The sequence below is a fragment of the Thalassophryne amazonica genome, chromosome 12, assembly GCF_902500255.1.
Source record: "Thalassophryne amazonica chromosome 12, fThaAma1.1, whole genome shotgun sequence".
NCBI lineage: Eukaryota > Metazoa > Chordata > Actinopteri > Batrachoidiformes > Batrachoididae > Thalassophryne > Thalassophryne amazonica.
This window is the reverse complement of record NC_047114.1, coordinates 82,272,999-82,300,741: the sequence shown is the minus strand read 5'-3', so window position 1 is coordinate 82,300,741 and position 27,743 is coordinate 82,272,999. Positions and strand designations below refer to the sequence as shown.

The 27,743-nt window shown below is 41.9% G+C and overlaps 2 protein-coding genes across 2 annotated transcripts; one reads left to right on the top strand and one right to left on the bottom strand.

Moving 5' to 3' along the window:
* The first annotated feature begins 151 nt into the window (after positions 1-151).
* On the top strand, positions 152-20,414 carry LOC117522459 (transcription factor E2F5-like). The gene is made up of 8 exons (XM_034183870.1): positions 152-338; positions 4,668-4,777; positions 5,890-6,051; positions 6,383-6,491; positions 8,735-9,059; positions 17,424-17,555; positions 20,056-20,094; positions 20,217-20,414. Exons 1-8 carry the CDS (start codon positions 210-212, stop codon positions 20,276-20,278), a joined length of 1,068 nt encoding a protein of 355 aa, XP_034039761.1. The 5' UTR covers positions 152-209; the 3' UTR covers positions 20,279-20,414.
* A 2,565-nt stretch (positions 20,415-22,979) lies between these two features.
* On the bottom strand, positions 22,980-26,827 carry ackr4a (atypical chemokine receptor 4a). The gene is made up of 2 exons (XM_034184060.1): positions 26,797-26,827; positions 22,980-24,257 (listed from the first exon to the last, which is right to left on the bottom strand). The coding sequence occupies exon 2, from the start codon at positions 24,240-24,242 to the stop codon at positions 23,136-23,138; it is 1,107 nt and encodes a 368-aa protein (XP_034039951.1). The 5' UTR covers positions 24,243-24,257; positions 26,797-26,827; the 3' UTR covers positions 22,980-23,135.
* Positions 26,828-27,743: the final 916 nt, after the last annotated feature.

The window sequence follows — 27,743 nt, the reverse complement described above, 5'->3', positions numbered from 1 at the left end:
GTTGCCTGTCGAGGGCGGGGCTTCGCTGACGGGAGCGCAGGGCAGCGGTTGCCATGGCAACCTCCACCGAACGTATGTCGTTTTAAAAAACCCCACAGGTGCTGTGTTCCCCTGTTGGAAGTGAGTACCAACGAAATAACTTTGGGTTAAATAAAAGCGGTGTAGTTTAAATTACAGAATCCTGAAGTCAGGCTTTGTTTTTTAAGAAGATGGAGTCGGGGACAGCGACGACTGTGATCTCTCCAACGAGACGGCAGGATAAAAGTTTGGGGGTTCTTACGATGAAGTTTGTCAGGCTGCTTCGCGAAGCTGAGGACGGCCTGCTGGACTTAAAAGTGGTCAGTGAGACGACGAGTTTGGGGTTTGTTTTATGGCGGGGGGTTTATTTATTTATTTTTTGTGGTGCCAGCATCAGGCCGGTGGAGGTGCACACAAAGGGCTGCTGTCAGTCAGGAGCTGTGATTCGTCTCCAGGTGGAGCCGCCATTAGCCGTTCCTGCTAACAGGCAGTAAAAAAGTAATTCTACCATATGCCCTTTTAAAGATGACTGGATTGAAAAGCAAACGTAGTGGAGCCTCTGGTTTGATTTTGAGCTAATTCTAATGGGCTAGTTTGAGCACATTATAATCGGACTAATGATCTTTTCACTCACCTTCAGTGCTCCAACCAGTGTTGCCAAATATGAAACTATCGTACCAAAACCTCAAAATTATCGTATTTTGGGAGAAATTATCGTACACAAACAAAACGCATACAACGTAGCTATTTTAGCGTTTTTTTGTTTTTTTTTTTTAAATTTCCAAAGAATTTTATGTCACATTTTTAAACAGTAATTCACAATATCCCTATAGTAATGGGGAAGCTATGGCACAAAAAGAACGCAAATGCACTACCAGACTAGAAAGATTTTTTTTTTCTGTGAAGGGACACAAACATGTTTATTACCAGACTAGAAAGAGTCGAATTCAACCTCGAGGTCGCTGTCGTCATCCGATGCCATGGCCACTTGTGCAGATTTTGTTGAACACAAAACAAAAAATGTTGACACCTCCATAAGGAACTTGAACTTTTTATTTTTCTTGTATAACTCTTTGCTCTTGTGTTTTGTTCGTTTGTTATTGCATTTGTTGAAATAAAGTTTCGAAAAAAAAAATTATGTTGGTTGGGGAATCTTCCTGTCACGGCAGAGATTGGATGGGAACTCATTACCTTATATGGAGAGGGGGTGGGCTTTCAAATGACTGTCCCGGCCGGACAAAGCCAGCAGCAGCCCTGTGTGTGGTGTGTCTTTGATGCCGCCTGAGTGCAACGCCTGCAAAATGATTCTTGGGTGTCAGACAGAGATGCGTGTTTGGGCAACCAACTGAAATTATCGTACATTTTGGATTTTTTCCCATTATTGATCGTACATCGTACAGAGGGTAAAACTATCGTACAAATACGATAATTATCGTACATCTGGCAACACTGGCTCCAACTGAGGTGGGTGGGCGGAGCCTATCCCAGCACACTTATGTAAATTTATAGTTTCCAGTCCATCTAACCCGCATGCTTTTGGATGTGGGAGGAAGTCTGGGCACTCGGAGGGAACACACACACACAAACACACACAGGGTCAATATACACGCAGACTCCACACAGAAAGGCCTCAGGTGGGAATCAACACCATGACCTTCTTGCTATAAGGCAGCAGTGCTAACCACTAAGCCATCGTGTTACCCTCGTTTCATTTTGTTATATTTTATTGGGTGTATAGGATTAGGTTTATGTCAGAAATAGGACAGGGTACAATTTAATCTTGATTTTGATCCAAAATTATGCTCTTTAAATTTAGTGAAAGAAGTTACAATTTTTATGTGATTGGAGAGACTACACAACTTTCACTAGTCACAGCTTCATGGTATAACAATAATCATGTTGTTGAGATTTGTTTTCACTTTTAACTTAGAGGACATTATTATTTATTTATTTATTTTACAAATTTAAATTCTGAGAAGCCTGATTTTATATTTTTTTAATGTGTAAATGCCTATATATATATATATATATATATATATATATATATATATATATATATATATATATATTCACACACACACATATTCTGTCATTCTGTCTTCCACCTGTTGGGACAACAAAATGAAAAAAAAAAGCCTCTGGAGGATTACTCAGTTACCGCATGTTTCCACCTTAAGTACAGTGAGTGGGGAGATGTGATGAATTATGATGATGTTGTCAGTCACTGCAACATTAGCTGAAAAATAAAAATGCTCATCTCTGATTACATTTTCAGAATAAACATCAATATTTTTGGATTATTTTAAACTTCATTGCAAGATTAAAAATCAAAGATATTTTTAGTTATTTATTTTAATAACCTCTCAAGGAGGGGTGGTGGCCAAGTGGTTAATGCGCTTGGTTTCAGCGCAGAAGGTTCCGGGTTAAAATCCCACCCCTGCCACATTTCTCCATGTAATGTGGAGTTGCGTCAGGAAGGGCATCCGGCGTAAAACCATTGCCAATTCAACATGCAGATCCACCTCGGATTTGCTGTGGCGACCCCAAGTACAAACAAGGGAGCAGCCAAAGGGACTTACTATTTTAATAACCTCTCAGGGCCCACACTTTGGAAATTACTGCTGTATTCAAATATGAAACTTATGTTTTAAAATTCAAGCAAATTTTATTTATTTATTTTTATTATTTATTTGGGGTGTGGGGGGGTAGTTTTGGTTTGTAGTTTTCACTTAATTTTTGTCATTTAATACATGAGAAATTTCATGTAAAATGTCTGACACAAATACATTTCCATCTCTTCTTTTTCAAAAATGTTCCTGCATTTAACAGCTAATCTCTTTCCTGCAACATTGCATATCAAAGATATTCAGGAAAATAATAATATTAATAATTGATAATTGACCATTTTTGACCATCTGACATTTTCTTTTCATCATACAACCCCAATTCCAATGAAGTTGAGATGTTGTGTAAAATGTAAAAAAAAAAATACAATGATTTGCAAATCCTCTTCAACCTGTATTCAGCTGAATACACCACAAAGACAAGATATTTAATGTTCAAATTGATAGACTTTATTGTTTTGTGTAAGTATTTGCTCATTTTGAAATGGATGCCTGCAACACATTTCAAATAGCTGGGACAGTGGTGAAAAAGACACTGCTCGGATGGCAGCATGGGTTGCTCCAAAACCTTGATGTACCTTTCAGCATTGATGGTGCCATCACAGATGTGTAAGTTGCCCATGCCATGGGCACTGACACACCCCCACACCATCACAGATGCTGGCTTTTGAACTTCGCGCTGGTAACAATCTGGATGGTCTTTTACCTGTTTTGTCTGGAGGACACTACGTCCATGATTTCCAAAAACAAATTGGTTGCATGGGTTGACTGACTGAGAAATCAGTTTTATTTATTTTGTTTTTATTTTGTTGCTAAGTTCTTTTTTTCCTTGAACCGAATAAACTTGAAACTTGAAATGTGGACTCATCAGACCACAGCACACTTTTCCACTTTGCGTCTGTCCTTTTCAAATGAGCTCGGGCCCAGAGAAGGCGGCGGCGTTTCTGGATGTTGTTGATGTATGGCTTTCGCTTTGCATGGTTGAGTTTTAACTTGCACTTGTAGATGTAGTGAAGAACTGTGTTAACTGACAGTGGTTTTCTGAAGTGTTCCTCACCTATGTGGTAAGATCCTTTACACAATGATGTTGGTTTTTAATGCAGTGCTGCCTGAGGGATCGAAGGTCACAGGCATTCAGTGTTGGTTTTCGGCCTTGCCGCTTACATGAAGAAAGGTCTCCAGATTCTCTGAATCTTCTGATTATATTATGGACTGTAGATGAGGGAATCCCTAAATTCCTAGCAATTGAACATTGAGAAACATTGTTCTTAAACTGTTGGACTATTTTTTCAAGTGGTGATCCTCGCCTCATCTTTGCTTGTGAACGGCTGAGCCTTTTGTGGATGCTCTTTTTATACCAAATCATGACGCTCACAATTAGTGTCCTCAGTTCCCAAATGCTTATTGAGTGTTGTTAGAAGGAAAGGTGATGTAACACAGTGGTAAACATACCACTGTCCCAGCTTTTTTGAAATATGTTGCAGGCATCCATTTCAAAATGAGCAAATATTTGCACAAAAACAAAAAATTTCATCAGTTTGAACATTAAATATCTTGCCTTTGTGGTGTATTCAATTGAATACAGGTTGAAGAGGATTTGCAAATCATTGTATTCTATTTTTATTTACATTTTACACAACGTCCCAACTTCATTGGAATTGGGGTTGTAGTCAGAAGTTTCCCTCTCTGGTTGAGCGCCAGTGTTGGGTAATGTTTAAGCACAGGACTTCTGGAAAAGCGTTCCCTCCTTCTCCTTTCTGTGCTACTGTACAACTGTCATTACCTTCCAGGGGATTTTATTTGCTGTTTGTGTAGGTTAATTCGCCAGTTTCTTCAATTGACATATTTGCTGCTATGCCCACAAATCATGCATATGTACACACATTTTTGATTGTTTTTGTTAGAAGTATTTGAGGTTTGGTGTTGATACCTGATTACAGATATTTGAGATGGACCTTGTGTCAAAGATTACAGTAATACGACACTGCCCCTTAGTAAGATGAAAATGTCTTTCTGGATCAACAGGCTGCAGACACTTTGGCAGTGAAACAGAAACGGAGGATGTACGACATCACCAATGTACTAGAAGGTGTGGGATTAATCGAGAAGAAAACCAAGAATGTAATTCGATGGAGGTTCGAACAGTCGTTTTTGTCTTGTAATTTTCAGATTGTAGAATCTGATAAACCTTGTTTATTGCTTTCAATATTTTCAACAACTTTATGTAAAATGAAAGACATCACAGGGCTGATACATACCCTGCACACTCTACCCACCACAATATAAATGTACCACTATACATACATGTGTCTGTATGGGTGTCTGTGTGACTTCAGTATGATGTAATTCATACCAATTAGTCACAAATATTTTGCTGATCAGAATATGTGTGACTGAGACCAGCAGGAGACACTCTACGATAGTAGATCAACTGATTCCATCTTCTCAGGGTGATGTTAATTAATGAAATTCACCTGTTGGAGTGGGTGGCTGCAAAGAAAACCCGCATCCTCTTGGCCCTTTCTGGAATCAGTTTGACAGCTCTGCTTTTGATCATCCATTTCAGCTTCTTGGTTGTTGAAACACACACACACAAAAAAGTGTTTTTTGGACCAAGTTTTCCTTGACTTACTACTCCATAATATAATCACCTCTAGATAGCCATTCAAGTAATGTTCCCACCAAGTTTGGTCCATCTTGGCTTCTGGGTTGTTGAGATGTACAAAAAGGTATTATTTCAACCCATGTTTTCTTTGACCTTGACATTTAACCTTTGACCAAACTACTCCAAAATCTAGTCACAGCTACATGTTTGGCAAAATAGTATTCCCACCAAGTTTAGAAGAAATCTGCCCAGCTGTTTTGGAGTTACCTTGTCCACACACACACACACACACACACACACACACACACACACACACACACACACACACACACACACACACGTATGTCAGTGAAAACACTACGCTGCTACTGCCACTTTGCTGACAAGCAGGGTAACAATTGGCAGTGCTCTTGTACATGAAACAAAGGATTTCCCTCTCTGTAGCCTTGAATGTGAAGAATTGAAGCCGTTCAAATTTCATGCTTATTGTTTCTTCAACCAAACATTCTGTTAGGTTTAAGCATAAATAATTAAAATCGGATGAATCTGCCAACATGGCCAGGAGAACAAAAATATTGTCTGGTCTTCATTCTTCATAGTGCCAACCTTGCCTTTTGTTTTGTTTGTCATCGTGGTATCCAGAGGTGAGAACTCAAGCAGACAGACTAAGGAGATGTTGGAACAGAAGAAGACACTGAAGGCTGAGATCGCTGAACTAGAGGACCAAGAAAAAGAGCTGGACAACCAAAGAGCTTGCCTGGAGGAGAGCATGACACAGTTTAACTCTGACCCCATCAACAGTACATATCCTTTCATGCTGTCATACACACAAAGGACCTTCAATGGGACAAGTGGCTTTGAAAATGAATGGGTGCATGTCTTTATAATTTTTAATTCTGTTCCTCTTGGGACACTATTAATTCATTTCTGGCAGAAGAAAACTCTTACTTGATCCTTTTAACATTCTGTGCTTGTTGAATTGAGTTAATGCTGTGAAGGGAGGATTCTAATTGTAATTGCTGATGACAGCCCATTGAGGCTAATCCTGTTGCGTAATGTCCTGAGTCTCGTTTTTCCAGTTTCTCCTTTTCCTCTGAAAACTAATTCTGCTGATGTTTCCTTAACATTTGCCTACTTTTAAATTTGTGACAGACAAAGACATCTGTAATGCCTTCCAAGAAGACATTGCTCTTGTTGTAGTGGCTCCTGTTGGGACACAACTAGAAGTGCTGCTGCCTGTAATGGTCAGTTATTCTTTGTAAGCTGGTTGTAGGAAACCTGGACAACATGGCTGCATGATCTTTGTAGGAGGCAAGAATGGTTGTGATCGGTGTGCTAAGTGGAAAGAATATTGCACGATCGTCAAGAACCTTTAGCATACCTTGACTCATTACTTTTACAGAGGTACCGCTTCAGTCAATAGGGAATAATTTTATTTATTAATACCTTTACGTTACTTCCGTAAAGGGGTTAATGTTTTTAGTGTCGTCTGTCTGTCAGCAGGATTGCACAGAAACTACAAAACTGGTTTTCCCCAAACTCAATGGAGGGGTGGGATGTGGCTGATGACAGAACCCATTAACTTTTACAACCCCAATTCCAATGAAGTTGGGATGTTGTGTAAAATGTAAATAAAAACAAAATACAATGATTTGCAAATCCTCTTCAACCTATATTCAATTGAATACACCACAAAGACAAGATATTTAATGTTCAAACTGATAAACTTTATTGTTTTTGTGAAAATATTTGCTCATTTTGAAATGGATGCCTGCAACACGTTTCAAAAAAGCTGGGACAGCGGTATTTTTACCACTGTGTTACATCGCCTTTCCTTCTAACAACACTCAATAAGCATTTGGGAACTGAGGACACTAATTGTTGAAGCTTTGTAGGTGGAATTCTTTCCCATTCTTGCTTGATGTACGACTTCAGTTGTTCAACAGTCCGGGGTCTCCATGTCGTATTTTGCGCTTCATAATGCACCACACATTTTCAATGGGCGACAGGTCTGGACTGGACTGCAGGCAGGCCAGTCTAGTACCCGCACTCTTTTACTACAAAGCCACGCTGTTGTAACACGTGCAGAATGTGGCTTGGCATTGTCTTGCTGAAATAATCAGGGACATCCCTGAAAAAGATGTTGCTTGGATGGCAGCATGTGTTGTTCCAAACCTGGATGTACCTTTCAGCATTGATGGTGCCATCACAGATGTGTAAGTTGCCCATGCCATGGGGCACTAACACACCCCAATGCCACCTGAGGGATCAAAGGTCACAGGCATTCAATGTTGGTTTTCAGCTTTGCCGCTTACATGTAGAAAGTTCTCCCGATTCTCTGAATCTTCTGATTATACTATGGACTGTAGATGATGGAATCCCTAAATTCCTTGCAATTGAACATTGTTCTTAAACTGTTGGACTATTTTTTCATGCAGTTGTTCACAAAGTGGTGATTCTTGCCCCATCTTTGCTTGTGAACAGCTGAGCCTTTTGGCCATGCTCTTTTTATACCCAATCATGACACTCACGTGTTTCCAATTAGGTGTTCTTTGAGAATTCATCAACTTTCTCAGTCTTTTGTTGCCCCGTCCCAACTTTTTTGGAATGTGTTGCAGGCATCCAATATCAAATGAGCAAATATTTGCACAAAAACAAAAAAGTCTGAGTTTGAACATTAAATATCTTGTCTTTGTGGTGTATTCAGTTGAATATAGGTTGAAGAGGATTTGCAAGTCATTGTATTCTGTTTTTATTTACATTTTTCACAACATCCCAACTTTATTTGAATTGGGTTTGTAGAGTGGACCTGGACAAAGACATGAAGCCAGGATATATTTAGATACATTAATTTAAATTTTTTTTATATTGTGTTAGTATGAGCTGGCTTCCTCATTTACTGTATATTTTGGCAGTGTAAGATAAGAAATTGGGCTAGAAACCTGAAACTCATGGTAGGTTTATTTTTTTTGTAATGTGTTGCAAAATTACAGCCCATTTTAATGAAGAAGCTATAATTACCTGAGGTGAATTTATGAGTGAATATTTTCTTTTCCTTCTATCGCCATCTTCAGGAGGAAGTGCGTGGGCGCATGCATGAGGTTTTGAGATTACTTTTGACCTGATGCACTTGTGTGATGCTTGTTAGTTGAATGCCTGTAGATGCATGTGAAGCGGGGTTAAATGCAGGGTGAGATATTTTATGGCGGGATTAAATATTGTGTAGAGAATATCAGAGAATGTTATATAAATGTATGAACTTCCCGGCAGCTTTTGAACATTATAAATATGAATTGATCTTCAGAAAGCATTGATTCAGTGTTTGACTGCAGTGCATCTATTTTCAGAGCCCATAACTATTTGGACAAAAAAGCACAAGGGTTCTTAATACAATTAATCACTTTTGCAGCCAGCATTCACATCCTCATCAAACTGCCTGTGATGCTGTTTATTATTTTAAACTAATCTCCTGGCTGCTCTTCCATAGGACCCCAGTGGTCAGAAGAAGTACCAAATGAATCTACACAGCCAGTCAGGTCCGATCCACGTGTCGCTCATGAACAGGGATTCAGATTCTACCACCCCTGTGGTCGTCCCCGTGCCACCCACTGGCAACATCTTTGCAATGCCAGTTCAGCCTAGCACCTCCGGCATCCTGCACAGCTGCCCTCTGTCATCAACCTCCCACTCCATCTCCAGCACCGCCTCTTCTAGCTGCAGCCAGGACTCTGTCTGCTCAGACCACCAGATGGCGCTGCCAGAACATGACAACGTGCTGGCACCTTGGTTCATACTGAGTGAGGAGAACATGGGTAAGGACTAGATCATGCGGATTTGAGGATGAAAAGGTGGTGATATTTGGCTGGGTGTTGAGGCAACAGATTTTAGTTTGTGTTGAATTCTTATCAAAGTTGATTTTGACAAATGTTACATAAACGTTTGTTGTTCTGCTCAAATTTAATAATTAAAAAATAAGATCCCGGGGGAGGTTGGAGACATGGAGTCCGAGTGGACCATGTTCTCCACCAACATTGTTGATGCGGCTGCTCGTAGCTGTGGTCGCAAGGTCTCTGGTGCCTGTCGCGGCGGCAATCCCCGAACCCGGTGGTGGACACCGGAAGTAAGGGATGCCATCAAGCTGAAGAAGGAGTCCTACTTATCTTTGTTGGTAGGTGGGACCCCAGAGGCAGCTGACAGGTACCGGCAGGCCAACCGTGCCGCAGCCCATGCGGTCGCAGAGGCAAAAACTCGGGTCTGGGAGGAGTTTGTGGAGGCTATGGAGAAGGACTATCGGTCGGCCTCGAAGAGATTCTGGCAAACCGTCCGACGCCTCAGGAGGTGGAAGCAGCTCTCCACCAGCACTGTTTACGGTGCGGGTGGGGAGCTGTTGACCCTGACTGGGGATGTTGTCGGGTGGTGGAAGGAGTACTTCGAGGATCTCCTCAATCCCATCGTCACGTCTTCCGAAGAGGAAGCAGACTGGGGACTCGGAGGAGGACTCATCCATTACCCAGGCCGAAGTCACCGAGGTGGTTAGAAAGCTCCTCGGTGGCAAGGCTCCTGGGGTGGATGAAATCCGTCCTGAGTACCTTATGTCTCTGGATGTTGTGGGGCTGTCTTGGCTGACACGCCTCTGCAACATCGTGTGGTGATCGGGGACAGTGCCTCTGGATTGGCAGACCGGGGTGGTGGCCCCTCTGTTTAAGAAGGGGGACCGGAGGGTGTGTTCCAACTATAGGGGGATCACACTCCTCAGCCTCCCCGGTAAGGTCTATTCCAGAGTACTGGAGAGGAGAATTCGACCGATGGTCGAACCTCGGATTTAGGAGGAGCAGTGTGGTTTTCGTCCTGGTCACGGCACACTGGACCAGCTCTACACGCTCCATCGGGTGCTCGAGGGTTCATGGGAGTTTGCCCAACCAGTCCACATGTGTTTTGTGGATCTGGAGAAGGCATTCGACCGTGTCCCTCGGCGCACCCTGTGGGGAGTGCTCCGGGAGTACGGGGTCCGGGGTCCTTTGCTAAGGACTATCCGGTCCCTGTACGACCGCAGCAGGAGCTTGGTTCGCATTGCCAGTAGTAAGTCAAACCTGTTTCCAGTGCACGTTGGCCTCCGCCAGGGCTGCCCTTTGTCACCGGTTCTGTTCATTATTTTTATGGACGGAATTTCTAGGCGCATCCAGGGTGTAGAGGGGTCTGGTTTGGGAACCACAGAATCTCGTCTCTGCTGTTTGCGGACGATGTGGTTCTGTTGGCTTCGTCAAATCAGGACCTTCAGCGTGCACTGGGGCGGTTTGCAGCCGAGTGTGAAGCGTCCGGGATGAAAATCAGCACCTCCAAATCCGAGGCCATGTTTCTCGACCGGAAAAAGGTGCTTTGCCCTCTTCAAGTCGGTGGAGTGTCCTTGCCTCAAGTGGAGGAGTTTAAGTATCTCGGGGTCTTGTTCACGAGTGAGGGACGGATGGAGCGTGAGATCGATAGACGGATCGGTGCAGCATCTGCAGTGATGCGGTCGCTGTATCGGACCGTCGTGGTGAAGAGAGAGCTGAGTAGGGGGGCAAAGCTCTCGATTTACCGATCGATCTACGTTCCGATCCTCACCTATGGTCATGAGATTTGGCTCATGACCGAAAGAACGAGATCGCGAGTACAAGCGGCCGAGATGAGTTTCCTCCGCAGGGTGGCTGGGCGCTCCCTTAGAGATAGGGTGAGGAGCTCGGTCACTCGGGAGGAGCTCGGAGTCGAGCCGCTGCTCCTCCATGTCGAAAGGAGTCAGTTGAGGTGGCTCAGGCATCTTTTCCGGATGCCCCCTGGACGCCTCGCTGGAGAGGTGTTCCGGGCATGTCCCACTGGGAGGAGGCCCCGGGGAAGACCCAGGACACGCTGGAGGGACTACATCTCTCGGCTGGCTTGGGAAGGCCTTGGGGTTCCCCCGGAGGAGCTGGAGGAGGTGTGTGTGGATCGGGAGGTCTGGGCGGCTTTACTTGAGCTGCTGCCCCCGCGACCCGACTCCGGATAAAGCGGAAGAAAATGGATGGATGGATGGAAGTTTATATCTATAATAAGTGGCAGTTGGTGTGTCCCTGAGCAATACACTGAATCATAACTGCCTTAGATTTTGTGCTTAATATTGTGAGCTGGAGCCGCATTTTACCCGAGGCCATCAAATATGGTCCTCGTGTATTGCAAAGGCTTTTCGTCTGTCTGTCTGTTTGCGCTCAGCATAAGTCCAGTCCTATTACTGCCAAAGGCTTCAAATTCACAGGGAACATTCTTGGAACACAGACCTTGGAGAAGTTCAAAGATGGCTAATCTTGACCTATTTGAAAAGGTTAAAAAGTAACATTCTGTACCTAATTTTACGGTATGATGGTTATGTCACTTCATGGTGTCACTAGCTGCTAACTTTGCTTCGTTTTTGGCTAGAAATAACACCTTTCTCATATATTGTGTAAAAGCTAGCAAGAAACAAACACGTCCAAAACTGAACACACTGATAACACCTCTGGAAGGATTTACAAAACATTTAGTGGACATTAACGTGGTAACGTCACTTCCGGGTTTTGCTAACTTTGTTTCATTTTTGGCTAGAAATAAAACCTTTCTCATATGTTATGTAAAAACTAGTGAGCAGGAAACACTTCCAAAACTGAAACATTGTTTTTGGAACCTCATAACACTCTGAATTGATTTACAAGACAATTTGGAGAGGTTAGCGTGCATGCTAACTTCCGCTAACTCAAAGCTAACTGCTATGGAGTTAAATTTGTCTCATTAATACCTGCAAATGCACAAAGGGTGATCTACAAATATTCCTTGATTTGCACAACTTCCACTCTTCTCAAAAGCTCACATATGCGCACACAAGCCCTCCTGCACATGCCTTTAAAACCTAAATATTGTTACTGATTGATAAAGGGGGGCTTTATTGAACATGTATAAATTGTATGTAAGACAATAGGATCTTATCCATCCATCCATCCATCCATTTTCTTCCGCTTTATCCGGAGTCGGGTCGCGGGGGCAGCAGCTCAAGTAAAGCCGCCCAGACCTCCTGATCCACACACACCTCCTCCAGCTCCTCCGGGGGAACCCCAAGGCGTTCCCAAGCCAGCCGAGAGATGTAGTCCCTCCAGCATGTCCTGGGTCTTCCCCCGGGCCTCCTCCCAGTGGGACGTGCCCGGAACACCTCTCCAGCGAGGCGTCCAGGGGGCATCCGGAAAAGATGCCCGAGCCACCTCAACTGACTCCTTTCGACGTGGAGGAGCAGCGGCTCGACTCCGAGCTCCTCCCGAGTGACTGAGCTCCTCACCCTATCTCTAAGGGAGCACCCTGCCACCCTGTGGAGGAAACTCATCTCGGCCGCTTGTACTCGCGAGCTCGTTCTTTCGGTCATGAGCCAAATCTCATGACCATAGGTGAGGATCGGAACGTAGATCGATCGGTAAATCGAGAGCTTTGCCCCCCTATTCAGCTCTCTTTTCACCACGACGGTCCGATACAGTGACCGCATCACTGCAGATGCTGCACCGATCCGTCTATCGAGCTCACGCTCCATCCGTCCCTCACTCGTGGACAAGACCCCGAGATACTTAAACTCCTCCACTTGAGGCAAGGACACTCCACCGACCTGAAGAGGGCAAAGCACCTTTTTCCGGTCGAGAACCATGGCCTCAGATTTGGAGGTGCTGATTTTCATCCCGGACGCTTCACACTCGGCTGCAAACCACCCCAGTGCACACTGAAGGTCCTGATTTGACGAAGCCAACAGAACCACATCATCCGCAAACAGCAGAGACGAGATTCTGTGGTTCCCAAACCAGACCCCCTCTACACCCTGGCTGCGCCTAGAAATTCTGTCCATAAAAATAATGAACAGAACCGGTGACAAAGGGCAGCCCTGGCGGAGGCCAGCGTGCACTGGAAACAGGTTTGACTTACTACCGGCAATGCGAACCAAGCTCCTGCTGCAGTAGTCGTACAGGGAGCGGATAGCCCTTAGCAAAGGACCCCGGACCCCGTACTCCCGGAGCACTCCCCACAGGGTGCGCCGAGGGACACGGTCGAATGCCTTCTCCAGATCCACAAAACACATGTGGACTGGTTGGGCAAACTCCCATGAACCCTCGAGCACCCGATGGAGCGTGTAGAGCTGGTCCAGTGTGCCGCAACCAGGAGGAAAACCACACTGCTCCTCCTGAATCCGAGGTTCGACCATCGGTCGAATTCTCCTCTCCAGTACTCCGGAATAGACCTTACCGGGGAGGCTGAGGAGTGTGATCCCCCTATAGTTGGAACACACCCTCCGGTCCCCCTTCTTAAACAGAGGTACCACCACCCCGGTCTGCCAACCCAGAGGCACTGTCCCCGATCGCCACGCGATGTTGCAGAGGCGTGTCAGCCAAGACAGCCCCACAACATCCAGAGACTTAAGGTACTCAGGACGGATTTCATCCACCCCGGGAGCCTTGCCACCGAGGAGCTTTCTAACCACCTTGGTGACTTCAACAATAGGATCTTAATAATTAATTAAACAACTGCAAATTATAAAGAACACAATGCTCATAATGGCAGAGGATATTTTAGCATTGTATTCTATGTAAAACTGTTATTAATTCATTGTAATTTCTTGTTCCTGAACTAATAATTCTGGTCTGACATCTTCAAGGGAAGATCACTGGACTTTTGCTTCATAATTTTCTTATGATTCCAATTTTAAAACCATAAAAAATTGTGTACTTTGGACACATTCAGATCATGTGCAACTGATAAACAAACTAAGTCATGTCTCCTTTTTTTTCCCAGTCTGGGTATCATTTTGTAAGCTTGCTCCTGGATCTCAACTTTTGAAAGAGTGGTTGAGGTGCCATGTCATTGTTGATGCTTTTCCTTTCTCAACAAAGTACCTGCAAGTTAATTGGGTGTAAAGAGCAATGTGCAGGTTCAGTACCGCAGAACATGGTGTTACCAGTCATGTTGTAAAATGCCCACTTTTATGAATTTTTGGCTCTATTGCTTGTGAAGGAAGTCTTCTTTCACACCTCGTGATATAGTTGTAAAACTGTCTATAGCAATACACGATGTGTAAGAATTTGGGTAGAATGTGGACACTTGCTTCAATGCTCCTTTGAGTGGCTTTTTAGTTGCATAACAGATTGGTGAGAAAACAAGCTGTATAATTACTAAAGCAACACTTAAAATGGAAAAGTTTCAAGACTAACAATAGTAGACTTTGTAAATTGGGTCCGGTCAGGTGTGGTCAGCGCGCTGCCCTATGTTGTAGAGGTGGGCAATTTTGGTATTGATCCAATACCAAGTAAATACAGGCCCAGTATTGCCGATATCGATACTGATACCGAAACTTTTCATATTTAAGCTTCATAGATCCAAAGGATCCAAAAGACCTAGGATAGAATTTCGCCAAACATTGTACATGACAACAAAATACTTCATTATCACAATCAACATTTTTGTTTAAAAAAAAATATCACTCAACACAACTTAAAACAAAATCTCCTGAGGTAGAGGGCTGACAAACCACGATACAAGGGTTCGCTGCTTCATGGTGTGTGACACAGCACAGCGCTGCTTTTACAGAGAGTAGACTTTGATGAATCTGCCTGCGCAGCAGTCAGTGCATGTGTGAGAGAAAAAAGCTTGAGTATGAACAAGGGTCGTTCAATATCAATACCAGCGTTGGTATCGATATTAGGATCGATCCACCCACCTCTACTATGCTACAACATCTACCACACCAGGAAACATCATGGGTCCTGGATGGCAATCTTGCCCATCCCCACTTCTTGAAAGTAGCAGCTTAGGTTAAGCCGTGGTCACAACCCGCCGTACTTGCACGTGCGTGCAGTCTACTTGCAAAAACGTGGGCTAAATTTGGAGATCCGTACGTCATAAGTACTGCCTCAGTACGAATTTAGTACTGACATGTCTAGCTTGTCCACAATTTCTCGGATAGTCACACGACTGAAAAGCCACCGAAAGCCGTCTGAATCTTCCGAATGGTTAACAAGCTGGGCATGTTACAACATGTCCTATGAGATTTCAACATGGTGGCGCTTTTGCTGCGGCATCAACTTTGTGCCGATGAATTTCGCTGCAACTCTTTTCATGGCAAAATCTTCTTTCACAGTGGAATGTGCCGAAAAAGTGCTGATGTCCACCTCTTCTGCAATTTCTCGGATAATCACACGATGGTCCCACATCATCACAGCGTTCACTTTGGAAATGATCTGGTCGTTTCAGCGTGTTAATGCCGATCGGAGCGCGGCACACCCTCCACCGTTGTGCGGCCATCTTTAAACCGGTTGTACCGCTCCTTAATCTGTGTGATGCCCAGAGGATCGTCACCGAAAGCCGTCTGAATAATCCGAATGGTTTCCACCTGGCTGTTGCCCAGTTTGTGGCAAAATTTGATGCAGTTGCGCTGCTCCAGTCGTTCCGCCATTTCCTTGCACAGAAAAAACGACGAGAGACTCCACCCATCCTCACACAAAGGCTGCTTACAAGAAAATGACGCAACCGACAGGCGTGAAAAAAATCACGCATGCGCACGAAGGTTCAAGGTTGGCCCATGCAAGCACACATGATTCAAATCCATCAGGTTTTTGAAAAAAATTAAAAGGTCGGATACTTTTCTAACAGACCTTGTATATGTATGTGTGTATATATATATATATATATATATATATAATTTATTTAGTAGACACCCATGCATAACAGAAATTCACTCATATACAAATAACCAAACTTGTAACAGAAAAGTCAGAAGTATCATCATCATAACATTAATTTTGTGGAACAGTCTTCCTGTGTCCGTGAGACAGTTGAGTCCGTGGACATTTTTAAATCAAGACTTAAAATGTATTTTTAATTCTCTTTCTTGTGAATAGTTTTATTTTTCTTATCTGTTTTATTCTTTTACTTGTTTTTTAAAATTTTATATTTTTTTTGTTATTTTTGTTGTATTCACTTATTTTAAATTTTATGTCGAACTGTTCTACGTGCAGCGCCTTGAGGTGACTTTTGTTGTAATTTGGCGCTTTTATAAGGTGATTAAATTGAAATTGAATTGAATTTTAGGATTTCACATTTGACATGTCTTATTACAGGTCAGGTTATACGATAGGTTGATTTTACTGTCCATTCATGACTAGGAGCTCAGAGTGCATTTGTTTTTTTTTTTAATTCCTCCTCCCCTTTCCATGACAACCAATCACAGCTCTTAGAGGACTGTGTCACACCTAGCAACGGGGTCAACTCCGCCTCCTCACAAAGATAAAAGTTTCTGTCCACTCCTTACTCAGAGTTGCTCTCAGACACCTCTTGGATCTCTCTTAGGCTAAGATTCTTTGCCGGGAATTTTTAGGCTAAGTTAGGAGCTTTTTTAGAGGACTTTGAGTTGCTTCACGGATGCGGGCCCAGGACTCTACAGACGTCAGTGTCTTCTAGAGTTATCAACATTACCAAGCATCTCTGGCCAGTGGCCTCATGACCCTGTAAGTTCTTCCTAGGCATCTCTACAATTTAAATACTTTCACTGCATACAGATACAAATCTGATGGCTGAGTCCAGGAAGTCATTGACAGCCAGGATCTTAGCCTTGAACCACAACAGTCACAAACCCAGACACTCAGATTCCTTGCTGAGCTTCTCAAGTGGTACAATCAGGAATCTATTGATTCCGCAAAGATCACGGCGTCGGTGGATCGAGGTCAATAAACCTTTCTTTGCTAACAAAGGCATTTATAACCCAATGGTTTCTACAACCATACCAGTCTTCATTGACAAAAACTGGAAAGTAGACCAACATTACAGTGTTTGAAAAGACATTTTACTTTCTTTTGAAAGCTGTGCTGCATGAATGTGCCTGCTTTTGTTTGACCATCATTTTATGGAAACACTAATGTTCCTGTAGAAGTAAAGATGTGAATCATCAAGTGCTTCCTTATTTGGATCGAGGTTTACAAGAAAAGGAAGGATGAGTCAGTGTCAACAACTTGTTTGAGAGATGTCTAGAAAACAAACACAGTCCCTCATATTGAGAAAGTCAAACCCAGTCAGACATGTCTGTAAAAGCTGATGTTCCATCTGGAAAACTGAACCCGACCATATTAGAGGTTGCATGTGTGTTCTTGTCATATCGTCTACCCTCCCTGCAGAGTATTGCACAGAGGCAGCGTCACTGTTGGAGCAGCAGCAGATGGAGCTGGTCAACCAGGAGTTCACGTCTGGTCTGGATATAAGTAGCCTGTGGAAGCTCAGCTCAGCTGGAGATCATATGAAGTTGGAAGGTGAGGGTAAGGGGCACAGGAGTACAATTATGACATGTTCTATGTGAGGCCTGAGGGCTGTTTTATTATTTCTTTCTGTCCACTCCCATCATGATTCAGTGTGGAACACTAAAAACTGTTACCAATGCATGTGACTATAACATCTAGAAAAGCTTAGTTAGCCCTTTCTGACCTGAGTCATCCTCTGTACAGCGAGTTTCAGTTTCTTCCCTCTAGTCAGAGTAAAAATAATTTCCCTCATGTAAGACTCCTATACAGGCCCTGAGGCCCTTTGCTGCTGGTGCTTATCACCAGATACTGTAGCTTGAAGCAGATAACTGTCCTCAACTCCCACTGGATGGGATGCCAGTCCAACTCAGTTTACGTATCCGTTTACAGCTGGGTGGACTGAGACAATGCATATGAAGTGTCTTGTCCAATGACACAGACAGGTAGTGTGACGGGTAATCAAACTCAGATCACCATATTGGTAGCACAACTCCTTATCCCATTCAGATACCTGCTCTGCTAAGACTACCTGATATAACAACCCATGCATGATGACAACCATTGGGTTGAACAAGCGACCTACATGCTTCATTTGCTCTGGAGGTTGTCAGTTCTAAATATGCTCTTGCTGAGTTTTGTCTGCGAGGGGAGGTGAAGAAAGTTATGTCAGAGTAAGTACTTTATATATATATATATATATATATATATATACTCTGTCAGCCCATCAATTTGTTGTAGTTTACTTCTTATAATTGGCATTTACTGTTTTATTACTGGAGTTTTTTTCTCCAAGTAAAACCTGGAGTTGCACCAGGAAGGGTGTCCGGTGTAAAACCTGTGCCAAATCCCAATGTGGATTTGTGCTGGATCTGCTGTGGCGACCCTGAGCAAATTGGAGCAGCCACAAGACAGACATTTTTTTATTATTGGATTTATTTTGTTTTGTGCTTTGACTGCCGTGAAAGTCCTATATTAATTCCTTACTGTAATTGTAAGTCCCTTTGGCTGCTCCCTTGTTTGCACTCGGGGTTGCCACAGCAAATCCAAGGTGGAATTCCTTACTGTAATTATTATTATGAATAACATGCACATGGTTTTTTTGTATACAAGTCGTATCCAAATGTAAGTTGCAGGAGCCCCAAATGTAAAACAAACCACAATTTATACTCCTGAAAATACGGTGCATGTATTTTCACCAGCAGCATTTCAGCTGTGTTGTATTTACAGCTTAATGTACATAATTCATCTTTGATTATGGATTTCCCCCACACTCTCTATCTTCTGTGGAGTAATCATTTTTTGGAAGTGCTTTTACCAATCAGTTTAGAATTCTTTCTTTTTTTTTTTTTTTGAGTAAATTGTTTTTTGCCTGTTTTTCGGAATAATTATTTCTGTTTTTCCGTGTAATTTATTTTTTTTGTCTATTTTTCAGAATAATTATTTCTGTTTTTCTGAGTAATTAATTTTTTTTGTCTGTTTTTCAGAGTAATTATTTGTGTTTTTCAGAGTAATTTATTTTTTGTCTTTTTTTTTGAATAATTGTTTCTGTTTTTCTGAGTTTTTCTGTTTTTCAGAGTAATTTATTTTTATGGTTGGTTTTTCAGAGTAATTTTTTCCTGATTTTCTGAATGTTTTTTTCTTCTGTTTTTCGGACCAATTTTTTTTTTTTTTTTTCTGAGTTTAGAGAGCATTTGAAGAGGTATTCATTAATTGAAAACTCGATTTGGTAACAAACATGACATTGTTCAGTTTAATCAAGTTTTACTTTGATCTGGGTTTAAGACACTGGGAGATTGTCCTGTCTTTAAGTCATATAGATGGTATTTTCATTAGTTTGTCAACTCTACGCAGGCACCTGAGGACTTTGCGGCTGTTCAGAAGGAAAGCCCATTCAGATTTGCTACACATAGCAGTTTTTCTCCAGAATCAGTTGGACAGATACGGTATGCTCCATGGATACAGGATGCATTCAGGCTGGCTACGTGGTGACTCCAGAAATAGTCAAAAAACAGACCAAAAATAAATTACTCAGAAAAACAAACCAAAAAATAAATTACTCAGAAAACAAACCAAAAAATAAATTACTCAGAAAAACAGAAATAATTACTCAGAAAAACAAACCAAAAAATAAATTACTCAGAAAAACAGAAATAATTACTCAGAAAAACAAACCAAAAAATAAATTTATCAAGGGATTGCAATACGCTTCTGTAGTAATCTGTTAACACTATTGCCAAAACGAAAATCAACATGCTCTGCAGTTGGTGCACAGGTGCAACCCATCTGGTGGTAAACTGGCCCTACAGTTTCAGCAGATTTGGATGTGGATGGTCCCAAGTTAAAGCTGAAAGCCTGTGCTTTGATGTCTTATTTGGTGACTTTGATGTCTGCCTGGCTCTGCTCATATGTTGATTTTCTCCTGTCTTTTTGTGGTAGTTATGAGTTTTTGTAACAGTTGATACTTTATTACTTGCGGATTATATATAATTTGTGAAAATGTTTTCTCTTGTAGAAACTGCTGACCTGATTAATGAGCTCTTGCCTACTGAGGGTACGCAATGAAAACATTTTTGAAAGAAAGTAAAAATCTGTGTAGAGCTCTTAGTAATTAAGTTAGATGTGTAATGTTCTGTTCCTGTTTGCTCTCTGTGTTGCTGCCGTCCCCACATGCAGGAATGGACTATAGTTTCAACCTGGACAACGGCGACAGAGTGTGCGACCTGTTTAATATGTAGATCCTCGATGACTGAGGGTCCCACTGCCGTATGTTTTACACTCTGCACCAGCAGCTGTGTTAAATGTATTGTTCCCACTGTGTTATACTAGCACACCACTTACACGTGCTGTTGTAATCTGTAAAACATAAAAAAAATATCTTGTTCACTCATAACTTCATCCAGACGACTTTAGTTTACTGCGCTGACGTTCTCCCCTCACCCAACAGTTACTTACAGGTCACAGTGTCTGAAAACAAATTCAGTTTTTTATACAGCCACTTGCCATGGTGCCTCATTGGGTTTTTGCAAGATTATATTTTTTTATTGACAATACAACCACATTTTTAATACATTACGGGGTAACTATCTGCTAGTTCTTAGCAGATGTAGTAAAACTGGACAAATAATTTTGCACTTTTCTATCTTTGTTTTCTTCCACAATCAGTGGAAAGTGTAAAACTTGAAAACTTCAGCTGTACTTTTTGTTGTATGATCAGCAATTGGAGCTGAGCCACAGTTTTGCTTTGGTATTTACAGTAACTTGTAATAATTCTGTATTGGGTTTAAATGCCTGTTGTGGCATTTTTGTTCAAGTTCGGACTATTTAAACACAGTTATAATACATGTCTATTCCCACACACTTGTATTTCGTATGGCATGGCATGTTGCAATTAATTATTCTTGTTAGATTTTGTGGAAATGCCACCGTGTTTTCTAAATTATTGCGACACTGCCACTGAGGTTATTTAAATTTTATTTTATTTTATATACTTTTAGAACTATAGTTATGTTTGAATAATTTAAGAGAAAACTATTCTTGGTTCTAGTTTGTTGAATCTGAAGCTGTTTGACTGCCTTAAAATTATTTAATAATCACAATTGTCGTACATACAGTATGAGTGTGTGTTTGTGTTTGGAATTAGTTGGAATTTTGCATATTTATTTATTCTTTTTTTTTTTACATTTTTTTTTTTTTTTTACATTTGCAGACTTGAAAGTTTTCAATAAAAAATGATCTTAATTGACAGGTGCTTTATAGAATTTACCTAGCAGAATTTGCAAATTTTAAATACAAACGCTCTTGTTTTGATAACAATATAACTGTTACAGTATAGGGACAATATTCAAATGTAGACTCTCGCTGCATATAGTCACTTTATTTTTGTTTGGCGACAGCAGTTTCCTACTCAGTCTTTTTTTTTCATTATTCTCTCTATTTTGGCCTCATAGAATGTTTTGCTTTGTTGACAGATGGTAAACCTTAGTGTGATAGTTTCCTATAGCATGACATAGCAGCATCCTGACAAAAAGCATCGCTTAATTAGCATCATGTTGGATGTGGTGAAGAAAGAAACGACTTGGTGAAACATGTTTAAAGTTGTGTTGCTTGAGGAGCACTCAACAGATTGTTACAGCTGATGTGTACACAGAGATTGGTTTGACAGAATGACAAATACAGCATTTCTTCACTAAAATAACAGAACTCCATTTGGTTTTAACTGTGTAACGTTACTGTACGTGCATGTCTAATTTGCAATGAACTGTTTATCTGAACTTTTCAGCATTTCAACATCGGACTGTTTTTCCATCTGTTGTGCGGACACTGCAGTCTGCTCTGAGTCACTGATGGAAATACATAATACTGAGGAGGAATCATATGTCTTGAGAATTTCCGGTCACATCAAAGGAAGTTACTTCCCAGGATAATGTTAATTTAGCAGAAAAATCCGGTGGGATTTAGCAGTTTAAAATGTAATTTTCAAAAAAAGAAAAAAAAAATTACAACAGCTTCAAACTGTAAATTCTCTGTAAAGGTTTTTTGTGCATATTTTTACTGTATTTTTTACAGAATTATACTGGCAGCCACAGCCTCCGGTTTTTATTTTATGTTTTACCATTTGAATACAACCGATATTATTTTATTTATTATTCTACAAATAATGAATGTTTATGAGTTCAATGATATGACTATTTCATGAGGTGAAAGCTGGAACATACCATTCAAGAAGGCGAAGCCGAGTTGAATGGTTTGTTCCAGCTTTCACAGAATTAAATATTCGTTCCATTTGAAAGGATGTAAAAACATTCATTATTTGTTTTATATAACGGTTAAAATAGATCCTTGTCATTTGATATTTTATTAATTTATAAACAACAGAAAAGGGACTTACATTTTGGTGTTCCACTGCTGCTAAAGTACAAATTGTGACGTGTAGTCTGGTGATACAGTGCACTGACTTCGGACTTCCATAAACACACACAAAAATGACTTTGTGTAGTTCCTCAGTCCAGCCAAAAATCACATCAGCTTTTCATCTGAACAGTTCTTCATGCATCCAGATGGCTTACAGTGGAGTGGATTTTGTGTGTTTGTTACAAGAATTAGCAGCGTCAGTTAGCTCAATCAAATCGTCGTCTCAGTAGAGTCATTGTCCCCCATGCGCGCGCGCACACACACACACACACACATCTTGTTCGGTGCTTGTGCATGTGTGTTCTACCAAAAAATTAAAAAAGACTGTGTATATCCTCAGTGCAATGAAAAAGAAATCACATCTGAAATTAGTCCAGGTTTTCATTCTAACTTCCTGCTAACAGCCTCCAGACAGCGCAGTGGATTTGTCTTGTGTGTGTGTGTGTGCGCGCGCGTGTGTGTGTGCGTGTGTGCAGAGTGCAATGGTACCAAATGTATGGAATCAGATTTGCACTCTAAATGGAACCAAACTGCACTCTAAATGCAATGCAACACAAATGGGATGAATAATCCATGTCATGTGACATACAAAGCACCAATCAAATGACAAAGATCCACTCAACGGTTATATAATATTATTTACAGTGTATTGTATGAAATTACTTGGGTGTTCTTAATAACTCATATTGAGAATGTGTTGGTGTCTTGGGATGTGCTGTTTGAGTTAAATGACATGTCCATGCCTTCATCTTCTGGACGAGTTTCAGTTCTTCTTCTCCTCCTCCTCTCACCAAACCTTTTGGCAATTTTCATGATGTGCTGACGGAATGAAGACCCTGCAAAGGCGTAAAGGATTGGGTTGAGGCAGCAGTGAGTGAGAGCCAGGCTTTCAGTTACCTGAGCTGCCTGGTCCAGAACTTTACTCGTTCCACAGTGGGTCACTAAAGAGTAAACAGAGTCCATAGCCCGGTAGACCTTCAGTATGTTATATGGCAGCTGAGTGATTACAAACACCCCTACAACTATCAGTAGGACCCGCAGAGCATTCCACTTTCTCTCCCTGCTCTCGACTGGAAGACCTTTTAGTGCTTTCCCCATGCTCCAGTAAGAGATTACCATAACCTGGAGAGGAAACAGAAATCCCAGCAGAACCTCCGCTATCTCCAAGGACGCTTTGCCTTCCCGTGCCATAGATGGAGGGTAGATGACCAGACAGATGCTCCTGTTGGATGTCAATCTTACTTCAGAGAGTATCAAATCAGGAAGGCCCAGGATGAAGGCTGTTACCCACACAACCAAACATATCTTCCCACAGTGTTGTCTGGTGAAAACCCTCTGTAGTTGCCATGCATCATCTCCGTCCTGCATTCTGGATGCCGCCGCATAACGATCCAAGCCGATACAGGCCAGCAGCAGCATGCAGCAGGTGAAGTTGACCGTGTAGCAGGCAGATACAACTTTGCAGAGGCCTTTGCCCAGCTCCCAGCCCCTTGCAGCATCAGAAGCCCAGAACGGCAGTGTGAAAAGCAGGAGAAGGTCGGCCACGGCCAGGTGGATCAGGAAAACATCGGTCATGGTTTTTAGGTGTTTGTAGTAGGCGTACACAGCCACCACTAAGGTGTTACCTGCCACGCCAATCACCAGACATACTGTGTATATGATGGGCAGAAACACACCTGCGAAAGTGCGGATGTCACTCTTTACACACAAGGAAGAATAGTCCTCATAGCTGTAGTTTAGACTGATGTTGTCATGGTAATAATAGTCTTCCTCTTCAAGGATGTCCATTGTAATAATGCAAAGCTGTGAAGGAGGAAAATATAGTATGTGGATCACGTATCATATAGTATATAATATGCAAGATATTATCTCATCTTAATTGCATCTGTCTGTCTATATATTTTAACATCATTTAACACAAACACAAGGTAGACACTGGATACGCACACCAGTAGTATCATCTGTGCATTAGATAAAATAATTAGATTCCAGGATTGTCTGGAGAACATATTTCGCAAATTAACCCAGGTGAACAACCACCTGTAAGTTGCTCTCCTTTTACAGCACAAGATTTCTTGGGTTACTTTGAGAAGAAAATAAAAGACATTAGGTTAGGACCCCTTCAGGCATAGTGCGAATTTGGTCGATATACGCATAAAGTGCGCATGAAGCAGGAATCGTATGCAAAACGTGTAAAATTGGAGCTGCCTCATACACCTGTTGCTACAACTATTTATGCACACCAGCAGCTGAAAGACAGGGTGAGCACTGTGCGAACCCATCGAACCCTCTCGCGGCAGGTTTCGACCAAATTCCAGGTGAATTACACAAACATCTAACACCGCTCGCGTGGCACTTAGAAAATGTGTGGCCATTTGCGCTATCATCATGAAAACAGTCTGCAGACAATCACTGTCAAGCTGGATGTGAAATTTGTCTAAGTTCCCCACTAATGTGGCTTTGCAAACAGACACAGTGACACGTGTGCTGAACTGACAGGAGGTGTGGCCGCAGACAGGAGCAGCTGTGGGGAGCTGTGGATCTGGACATCACGGCTGGGGACGCAAGCCTGTGTGCATTTATGAGAAAAGGTTTATTGATACTGACTTTGTGAATGATCCTGTAATCTTTGGGGAATCAATGGGTGCCTTGATTGCAGCACTTGAAAAGTTGAAGGAGGAGCTGGATTGTCTGGGTTTGGGATCATTATGGATCAAGACCTGCATCCATGCTTGCAGTGACTTTCGGGATTCAGTCGTCAGAAATGTATTTGAGGTGAAAGTGTCAAACTTCCCTGTCTCTGGGTCCTTACCCTTTGAGGTTAAGAGATGCCTGGGAAGAGAAAGTATTCCCAGCACTTCACTTTTTCTCTGCAGCAATCCAGCAATCAGGCCTGTATGGTAGAGTGGCCAGACAGAAGCCACTCCTCAGTAAAAGGCACATGGCAGCCCACCTGGAGTTTGCCAACAAGGTACCTGAAGGACTCTCAGACCATGACAAAGTTCTATGGTCTGATGAGACAAAGATTGAACTCTTTGGTGTGAATGCCAGGCATCGTTTTGGAGGAAACCAGGCACCATCCCTACAGTGAAGCATGGTGGTGGCAGCATCATGCTGTGGGGATGTTTTTCAGTGGCAGGAACTGGGAGACTAGTCAGGATTGACAGAAGGATGAATGCAGCAATGTGCAGAGACAGCCTGGATTAAAACCCTTTTTCAGAGCGCTCTTGACCTCAGACTGGGGTGATGGTTCATCTTTCAGCAGGACAATGACCCTGAGCACCAAGATATCAAAGGAGTGGCTTCAGGACAACTCTATGAATGTCCTAGAGTGGCCCAGTCAGAACCCAGACCTGAATCTGATTGAACATCTCTGGAGAGATCTGAAAATGGCTGTGCACAAACACTCCCCATCCAACCTGATGGAGCTTAAGAGTTACTGCAAAGAAGAATGGACAAAACTACTTGACTTGAGGCTGTAATTGCTCTCAAAGGTGCATCAACAAAGCATTGAGCAAAGGGTGTGAATACTTATGTACATGAGATTTATTAGTTTTTTATTTTTAATAAATTAGCAAAACATTGCAAATATTTAAAAACAAAAACTTTTTTCATGTTGTCATTATTGGGTGTTGTGAGTAGAATCTTGAGGGAAAAACAAATGTACTCCATTTTAGAATAAAGCTGCAACACAACAAAATGTGGAAAAAGTGAAGCACTGTGAATACTTTCCAGATGCACTGTATTTGCTTTATTATTTATTTTTCTTAGCCTCATCTGCTCACTCATATTGTACCAATTAGTGCTCATTGTTTACATCTGCCCATGATTTACATGTACTCTGTAATTATGTGACGATGCCTCTGGCAACTGAAAGAATTATCAACACCCCAAAATTATAACAACTGAAGCATGACAGAGCCTACATGCCCTTGCAAGCTTCAAATAAATACCCAAAGCTACATGAGTAAATACTTTTTCCCATTATAACTAAGAGGTAGACTCTATTTTTGCTTACAAAATTTTGTTTTTCCTTTTATCTCCATTATAAACAACACTATTCTGTTCCTTCAGCAACCGTCTGAAAGTGGGTAAGAACACATTTATGACACACCAATGATGTAACACTCAAAATATTCTTTAAAAACAAGATAAAATGAGAGGTCTGTTACCAATCACAGATCAAATTGACATTCTGCTGCTGATTGTACACACAAGGCACAAAAAATAGGAATGTGTCTGAATTTACACATTTCACATCTTTACAAAATATTTTAGAGACTATTTTTGACCCATATATGAAAAGTGAAACTCTAGTCCACAGTTACGAAAGCAGACTTACCGTCACTGCTGTATCGTTCTGCTCAGATTGGAGGAAATGTTCCACATCCTCAGAAAACAGGGAGTTTCTTGAGAGAGAGAAAGCGAGCAAGAGAGAGAGAGATTGCGAGAGCAAGAGTCTGTTTGCCATTTTGCTTATGGTGGAAATACTGATGGGTTTGAAGACATGCATCATTATTTTTTAAAAAGTAATGTAAATAATTAAGATTTTCATATCCCAAATCCAAAATTCCTCTTGCATTTGGACACACATTTCCACTGCAGAGATGTACCTTTGAGCAAGGTACATCCCTCCCCCACTCAAATTTCATTGATCCAATAGAATAACATTTGTTTACTCTGCATATATTCCCTGGATAAGTACAGGTACAAAATGGGGTTTATGGCAGAGTTTCAAGTCTAAACTCAGCGTGTTTTTTAATTTTACACCTAAACAGTCCTTGTGTGTAAGTTTTCTCTGGGCCCCTCCCCAATCGGACCGGGAGTGACATGTTTAGCCGCATGTTCTCCTTGAATTGCTGTCTGTCTGAGTGGTGTCCAAAAAATGAGGTGGGCTTCATAGATAATTGGCAGAGCTTCTGGGGAAACCTGGTCTTTTTAGGAGAGACGGCATCCATCCCACTTTGGATGGAGCAGCTCTCATCTCTAGAAATCTGGCCAATTTTATTAAACCCTCCAAATTGTGACTATCCAGGGTTGGGACCAGGAAGCAGAGTTGTAGTCTTACACACCTCTCTGCAGCTTCTCTCCCCCTGCCATCCCCCCAATACCCCATCCCCGTAGAGACGGTGCCTGCTCCCAGACCACCAATAACCAGTAAAAATCTATTTAAGCATAAAAATTCAAAAAGAAAAAAATAATATAGCACCTTCAACTGCACCACAGACTAAAACAGTTAAATATGGTTTATTAAATATTAGGTCTCTCTCTTCTAAGTCCCTGTTAGTA